The 8,204-nt window shown below is 41.4% G+C and overlaps 1 protein-coding gene across 3 annotated transcripts; it reads right to left on the reverse strand.

The window, feature by feature from the left end:
* Positions 1–327: 327 nt before the first annotated feature.
* On the reverse strand, positions 328–7,379 carry CBR4 (carbonyl reductase 4). Of its 3 annotated transcripts, XM_017816565.1 has the most exons (7): positions 7,234–7,374; positions 6,407–6,428; positions 4,393–4,536; positions 3,726–3,846; positions 3,095–3,231; positions 2,234–2,368; positions 328–905 (listed from the first exon to the last, which is right to left on the reverse strand). In XM_017816565.1, exons 3-7 carry the CDS (start codon positions 4,532–4,534, stop codon positions 727–729), a joined length of 714 nt encoding a protein of 237 aa, XP_017672054.1. In that variant the 5' UTR covers positions 4,535–4,536; positions 6,407–6,428; positions 7,234–7,374; the 3' UTR covers positions 328–726. The 3 variants fall into 3 exon arrangements, with proteins under 3 accessions (XP_017672054.1, XP_017672055.1, XP_017672053.1); XM_017816566.1 differs by lacking the exon at positions 6,407–6,428 and having other exon boundaries at positions 3,726–3,843; positions 4,393–4,534; positions 7,234–7,379; XM_017816564.1 differs by lacking the exon at positions 6,407–6,428 and having other exon boundaries at positions 4,393–4,534; positions 7,234–7,372.
* Positions 7,380–8,204: the final 825 nt, after the last annotated feature.

Here is an 8,204-nt window from a genome sequence, read left to right on the forward strand (position 1 = left end):
GATTAGCAACTCCAATGACCAATCAACAGTCCTTCAATGTGTACACACAAGTGCTACTGTATTAAATGAATGCTGCACATACATCCAAGAATGGAACCGAGTAGGTTTCGTCTTCACAAAAACACACTCCATATAATTAAATCTCCTAAAGGCAATTCAGGTATGGTGAAGATCTAGAGGTTCCTAGCTTTGTAGTGTTAGCTACAAACAAACAAAGCCTGAAGGAAACCCCTCACTACTTTGTAGGGACTAAATGATAAGAACGCAAAACTATGCAGTTTGCAATCTTTGCCCTACATGAAAAACTTGATGCAATCATACCTGCCACCCAATAAACATACCTCTGCACTTTATTAACCTCTGTGTAACATGATAATTCCAATAAAAGCTCCACTCTATCCCAAATTAGATAACAAGATTTTATAAAAAAACTGTTTTAAAAACATATCAGTATGTTATTAAAGTTATCACCATATCAAAAGCAAACCTTTTTCAAATTGTTTCATACACAGACTTCATCATACCAAATGGACTCTTCCAGGTAGCTAAATGTACACATTGCACTTCTCTGCTGCTGAATTTCTCCTCTGACTAGATAAGACCAAGTCAATTACATACATCAATCTTCAAACAATTTCCAACCCTCTCCCTTTAATTGGTATATATTTATATATTACCATCATGACTTTAAAGTAGGCATTTATTCAAAGTAATTTATTCAAGTACTTAAGTCATAAGCTGCAAGCCTCCATCTACAACTAGAACACTCCCTGTAACATATGGGGATTCTAGAAGAAAGACAACAGCTTGTGCAACTTCATGAGGCTCTCCAAATCTTCCAAGGAGAATTGATTTCTTCAACTGATCTTCTTCCAAATGAGCAGTCATCTCTGTGTGAATAAAGCCTAAGAGAGAAGATATTTGAAGAGTTACCTCACTTTTGACTATATTTATCTAGTATATTTTCCATTGAATCCTACAAAGTGAAATCTATTACCAGGATTCATCACCAGCTAGCATTCTTCAAAGTCTCCAAAAGCAGTCCACACCATGTTATGGCCAAGACCAATTTTTTATCTAACCAATAAAATATCTTCCAGTTTTGGAAGCACTGATGCAATAATCTAAATGCAGAGATCTACAGAAATCCATTAAAAAAAAAGGTAACTAAATTTGGGTCCTAAAACCATATTTAGTATCACTTTTCTGAAAGACAAACCACACTCTTTTCACCAAAATGTTCTCCATTAAAACAAGCACAAAATCTCTGGCAAGAAACCCTCTCAGCCTGCAAGTGTTTTCATTATATTTTAGAACTTATGACAGCACTTGCATAATTTCTATCATACCACTCATTTGAAGACTGTTTCTTGACATCTTCGAAGGACATTTTGTTTCAATTTTCTGTTATCTGAGATTCGGTTTTCCCACTGCTGCACAACTCTTCATATCAGCTGCAGCTTCATAAAGAGCTGATCTTACCTGCTTTCTAGCTGCCATCAAGCAGGAAAGTCTCCCTTTTGCTTTCTACTCTGCCCCTTATGATGGCTTCGGACCCTTCAATGAGCTGCTCAACTCACTGAAGAATTTTTCCTGCCTAGTTCACAATCTGAAATGGTTCATGTAGAAGTCTGAAAAGCATCAGAGGCACCACAAAGTGAGCAGCAATGTACATAGTTATGAGTGGAAGAAGTCAGAAAATACAGAAGGGATTTTTCCTTAAGGGTGGTGGTTTGCTTGAGCTGGATCATCTTAGGAAATCACAGCCTTGTCCTCACAGAACGAACTTCTCAGACTCCCTCCTTTTACTACAGGGAGACAGGGATGCTTTTATGACAGCTTCTCTTGGTCTGTCATGTTTCTCTAATAACAAATAAGCATTCTCTAGCAGGAGACAGGGGCAGCTGTCTGTCTATAATTAGCTCTAATCCTTACATCTGCAAGGACAGCAAGTTTTGAAGGAGGAACAAAGAAAAGACATTTATTATGTAACAATGGAGAGATGAACAGGTAGATTCACTCTTCCAAATTTCTCAGCGTTCCATTAAAAAGACTGAAGGTTTTCTAAAAGAACGTATTACACTTTAAACCAAAGAAAAAAAGAAGATATTAAAAACACTTAACTTACAAAATTGAAGAAAATAATAACAATTTGTCTTAAGTTACTTTCAGAGTACCCACAGTCTTGATGAATTGTGGCAGTCAAGAAGGTAGGAATTTCTCAAAAACTCACCTGGAGCAACAACGTTGACTCGAATTTGCTTTTTCGCTACTTCTTTAGCAAGAGAGCGTGAAAATCCAACTAATCCTGCTTTGGTGGCACTATACACACTTTGACCAGAGTTGCCTTTAAGTCCTACAATACTTCCTAAAATAAAGAAACATCAAAGAGAAGCTTAAATGGATAACTTGAAACCTTGTACTAGCTTTACCATTTTAGTTTTAAATTTGGAATGAAAAATGAGATTACAAGAAAAGGAGTCAAATATATTACTGTATGCACTTTATAGCCTACTTCTGGCATAAGCAAATCCCCAAATTATCTGTGATTTTTGTGCAATTCATATATCTATGTTGACCAAGTGGCACCAGGAGAGTAAAATGAAGGGTTTTGTAAAAAAACTATCCTTACACAGATTTAATTCATTGATTAATAAGAAAGAGAAAAGAATGAAGAGAAAAGAAAGAGAAGAGAAGAGAAATAGAAGAATAAGGGGAAGGTGAGGGAAGAGGGGAGGGGAGGAGAGGGGAGAGATAAAGAAAAGAAACTGACTGTATCTATTAATCCTTAGTTAATAACTAGCATCTGGTAGATCTAGATACTGAAAGAACTGATAAAGAACAGCAAAATTCTTTTTTTCAACAAAATCTAAACTCTGAGGTGTTTATTAGTGAAACAAGCTGGTTTTATATTTAGAGGTTGCTGAGACTACAAAAAAGAATGAGTTTTCATAAAGAAATACTAAATATTGAATGTCTAAACACAAAGAAAATGAAAATAAGTCAATTGTAACAAGTAATGTAACGTTACTCCTGCTAAACCTTTCCAGAAGACTAGTAAACAGAATTCCATTGGCTTACACAAACAACTTACCTATATTGACAATAGCACCTCCCTGTTGTTGAATCATGACTTTTACAGCAGCTTTGCACGTCAACATTGTTCCCAAAAGGTTAGTGTGAATCTGGGTTATCATATCTTCAGTCTTGGTTCTCAGTAACAAACCATCCCTGACAAACAAACCCAAAAGAACTCACTGAACAACCCCATGGGTCACGCTTATTCATATTAAAACGTGACTGGTGAACAGAACGTTAATGGGGCTGTATATGGTTCTCTACGTTCTAGCATTCAAAAGGAAGACACTGCGAGCACAACACATCGCAAGAAAAAAATTTGGCCACGCTTCTGGCAACAAGGCCTCTTTTGCAGCGTGGTTTTGGAGCATTTTGGGGGAAGTGGAAGAAAGAAGAGGGGGAACTCAAACTCAGAGTGCAGAAACTACAGTGAAAGCTGTGTCATGTCCCTTCCAACTCAGAAGATTCTGTGATTCTGTGATCTGTTAGCATTTTAGGGCCATCAGGAACAAAATACTGCTGAGCACTTAATATTATTGTCAGATGTACTCATTAACAACACTCTTACTGAATGCAAGGGCTCACAGCATCTTACAGTGAGATGCCTTCATCTAGAATTACATATAATCTCATAACCAATAACTAACCTGTTGATCCCAGCTGCATTAACCAAGTAGTTAATAGGACCTAAATTCCTCTGCATCTCCTCAAAAGTCTTTTGGACTTCTTGTTCGCTGGATACATCACAGCTAAGTGCCAGATGTCCTGCTGTATTGAAATAAAGGCACACTATAATAACAGTAAAAGCTGGTATATCATTCATAAACCTTCTTCAGAATTTATCAATTCAATCTCAAAACAGATGTTGAACTAGTTATAATTTAAGGAACCCATTTAACCTCCAGAGAATTAAATAAAGACAATTTTCAAGTATTGTATTTATTAGTTATGTGACAATCCCTTGTTTTATATTTTTTGCCTTTTAAAATCAGAAGCTTGGTATGAGCAGACACATCTCAGTTCTGGCTTGTTCAGGAGCCAAGATGACTCAATTCATACTACCTCTCTGTTGTGGCCCAAACAATTCCTTTCATCTTAAAATTTGTATTTTGTGGACAGAATAGGTAACATACGTACTTTCTCAACAAATATTGTAAAAACAAAATTGTACCGACATAGCATTTCTTTTAAATTTCTCAGCCTTTATTTTCATTTTTGTCTGGTTAAACAATGAGGTTTCTTTATGGACTTACTACTTCTACGAGTTACCTAAGCATGGGACAGTGAAGAGATAACTGCAAGCAGCATACATACCACCAAGATCACGTGCAGTGGTTTGGGCTACTTCCAGATTTCTAGCAATGATCGCCAGGCGGCAGCCCTTCTGTGCCAGGAGTTCTGCAACAGCTTTGCCTATTCCTCGGGATCCTCCAAAAATGGCGCAAATCTTGCCCATCTTCAAACATAATTCACAAATTGCAAATAAACCATGAACTTCGTGTCCAATATGGCAAGAGAATATCCACTGTTCTCGTCAACATCACAGCCTTTACCAGTTTGTAGCATTTTGTAATAGTAGGTTATAGAATTAGTGATTTGTTACTTTTTATTCACCAAAAAATAAACATTTGAACTAAATTAGGCACCACTTCTAAAAATGACAGTTAATTCTTAATGATTTCTGAACTAGTAAAAAAGTTATGCATGTAATCTAGCACTCCAATACTAGAGTTATGATAACTTCTATTCAACCGGTGAAATATGTGATTTATATATCTAAAGATGATAAGTACTGTTCATCTGCTTATTTGAAGCTGATGTACTAGTTGTAATTATATTGTTCTTGTAATCACTATTTTTGTGCTAAAGTCATTTAGCCTCATGGTCTCACTCCATCCAAAGCATCTGTGTTGGACAGCACCAGTGCAAACATTACTGAGCACCATTTGAAACTATTGTATTTACACTGGTTTAATACTGTCACACTACATAACACTACATTTTACCAATATCCTTGGGTTTTTTTGTTTCTGCTTTTGAAAGGAAAAAAAGGTTTTAAAATGTGAAGTGATTCTGAAGCAGCTAGCTTTGATATTTAGGAAGGAATATAAGAAGAAACTTCTTCTGTAGAATTATCTTTTATTCTGCAAGCTCTAGAAACCAATCAGCTGTTTTGGGATTTCCTAAGGAGCCAGAGGCAAAATCCAAGTAATGAATCTTTTTTTCCATACATTTGAATAGATCCTTTTTGAACCCAATTATACTTTGTCTCCATAACATCCTGAGGCAATGAGTTTCATTATTTATGGGAAAGTACTTCCTTTTGTTCTTAATTTGCTTTCTGATTAGATAATACCATGCACTTCTCCTCATATCTTCCCTTTACTGTTTCACCCTCCACCTGTATCCTCCTTCAGATCTGTTTGGTTTCTCTTAAACATATAGAAGCCATTTGGTAGCTTACTAAAGACTATTCAAGCTCTTAGACCTTGGTTTACTGAGGTCTATTGAACTCTTTTGGATGTTCTGGTTATCACACAGAACAGCACACAGTACTAAGCACACAAGGCTACCATCAACTCAGACAATGGCATGATGATTTCGGTCTTCTGTGACAGCACCTGAAAGAGCAGATGGTCCATCCTTTTCAAAGGATGCACAGGTACAAACTATGCACAAGTGCCTGAAACCAACCCATGCGCCACTTTTCAATGGCAAGTTGAAATCAGCTACATGGAGCAGGAAGAGGCTTAAATACTTGCATCTCAGGTAGTGGGCTGTTTGACAGAACACGTACAGAACAGTGCCCTCCATGAAGACAATTCCTTCCTGACAAAAATGGGCACCACTGCCTTGCCAGAATGACTATTGTTTTGGGCAGTCTTCATTAGGTAGCTACACAGCAAGATATGAATCAAGAGGTCTTACACCCCAGTAACTACAGCTCTCACTCTCTTAGCAGACTAAGGGCACAACCCCATATTCTGTTGACAGATTTTTCTGGTTAGAATCAAAGACTCTGTCTGCCTTTTCCAGCATGACTGATCTCTTCTTTTACAGAATTACCAGAATGACTCTTGGAAGTTCTTGCCTACTTGTTGCAGCAACGTTGTGCTAGGATTTCCTCCTTTACATTTTGTTCTTACTCGTACTGAGCATATCTACTCTCCTGTTTTTATGTGAAAGTGGAACGATATGGATGAGATCTGAGGAAGTCATCCTGTGAAACTCCTCCACCTCTAAGCGTTATAGGTGAATCATTTTACACTGTTAATAAATGCTTTCAGACCTACATGTATTTTCCAAATAATTCTGAACATGCTTAGCTACACAGGACCCAAAAGATCTTCCTGTGGGAAGAGAATTTTTAAAAAATGTATCGCTCTACCCTTCTCGGCCTCTTTGAGAACTGAAAAATTGTTACTGATTCCATCAACAACTCTACTGTTCTCAGAACAGGGAAAGCACCTTGTGCATCAGCAGGCATTCATATGGGGGGCATAAGGCCTACCTCCAACCCACTAATGTACAACTTGTGTTTTAGCACACTAAAGCCATACAGTTTCCTTGGAGTTGTGACTTGGGAAAAAAAAGCTGCTCCGGGAGTAATTACCCACTGTTCCCCGGACAGGTATCAGAAGGGAAAACCAGGTATTTTTGGAGCAACAGGCACACACGGGCACCTGCATCGCCTTTGCCTTCTAGGGCCCTGCCCTTCTTTCACAACCAACTCTTTATCGCGTGACCCCAGAGCTCCAATGGCGCCACCGCCCCACGGCGCACGGCTGCCAAGCCCACGGGAGGCACCTTTAAAAGAGGGCGAGTGGGGTTCCCGCAGACAGCCCAGCTCAGTTCAGCTAAGCCCAGCCCAGCAAAGCCCAGCCCCGCGCTCGCCCCGGCGTCGCCCTCCCTCTCGCCCTCCCTCTCTCCCTCCCTGCCGGCGACGCGTTCGAGCTCGGCTCCTGCTCCCGGCCCGGCCGTCGGGCTGCAGGTGGAGCCCGCGGCACGGGCAGCGGGAAGCGGCGCTGGGCTCCCGCGGGGGCCGTCGGGACGCGCGGCGGCGGTGCCACGCTGGCAGCGCGGCCGCTCCGTGTCGCCCGCCCCGAGCGGCCACAGGAGAGGGACGGGAGCGTGTTCCGTGTGTGCTTCAGTTACCTCCCGGCTGCTGGGCAGCTGGTGGCTCGCTTCCCTTAGAGAGGGAGGGTCCTTTCCTCTCCAAGGAGGCCGGTCCAGCTCCGAGCCGAGCGCAGGCGTCACGGGATGGCGGCCTGACGTCACCCAGAGCTGGCTTTGGCCGCCGCCGCCGGTCCCGGCGGGAGCAGAGGCCGGGGCTGAGGGGGCCGGGACAGTGCCCTCGGGAGCGCCGCAGCTCCCCTGGCTCTGCGGCGGGAGGGACACCCGCCCCGGCAGGGACACTCGCCCCGGCGGGGCCGCCCCCGCAGCTGCAGGGTTGGTGTCAGCCCTGCACTCACCTCCTTTCTCCCCTGCGCTCACACGCGGAGAAGCCCTTCTGCTTTCATCTTACACTTGCCGGTTTTAAACTCCATTTTACATGTGGATATCCAGTCAACGTCCGTCTTAGGCACTAGTACGCTTTGCACCAAGCCTCTGTACTCGTTGCCAGAATTTATGTGGGGCACGAAGTAGCTGCTGCACACTGAGCTGGACCTCTAAAAGCACAAAACACAAATCAGAACATAATGTCACAAAACAGGGGCCACTGTAACTGAGGTCCTCTCTACCACCTATTTCAAATTCCTCTTGGGTTTGGATTTGAGGCAAGATTTACAGAGGAACTTGAGTGCTAACCATTAACCACATTGGTGCCTGAATCTGTGGCCTCTTATATTTCTGCCAAGAGTCACACATGAAAGAACAATGCTGCTCAAATGTCCAGCAGCATTTCATATTGTTGCCTATACTGCTTGTGAAAGCATACCACATTACACGGTTTTTGTGTAAGGCCTGGGACAAAGCAACTGGAGAACTGGCTGCAGTTATCATCAGTCCCATTTTAAACAAAAACCAGTTGGTTGGAGCACTCAGCTAAAAGAAAAAACTGCTTTGAAGTCTTCTGTCTTGCTGGGAACATGGTCACTAACTTCAGTTTTTCATCACTGAACAAG

This window comes from Lepidothrix coronata, unplaced genomic scaffold (genome assembly GCF_001604755.1).
Source record: "Lepidothrix coronata isolate B3197 unplaced genomic scaffold, Lepidothrix_coronata-1.0 Scaffold56, whole genome shotgun sequence".
NCBI lineage: Eukaryota > Metazoa > Chordata > Aves > Passeriformes > Pipridae > Lepidothrix > Lepidothrix coronata.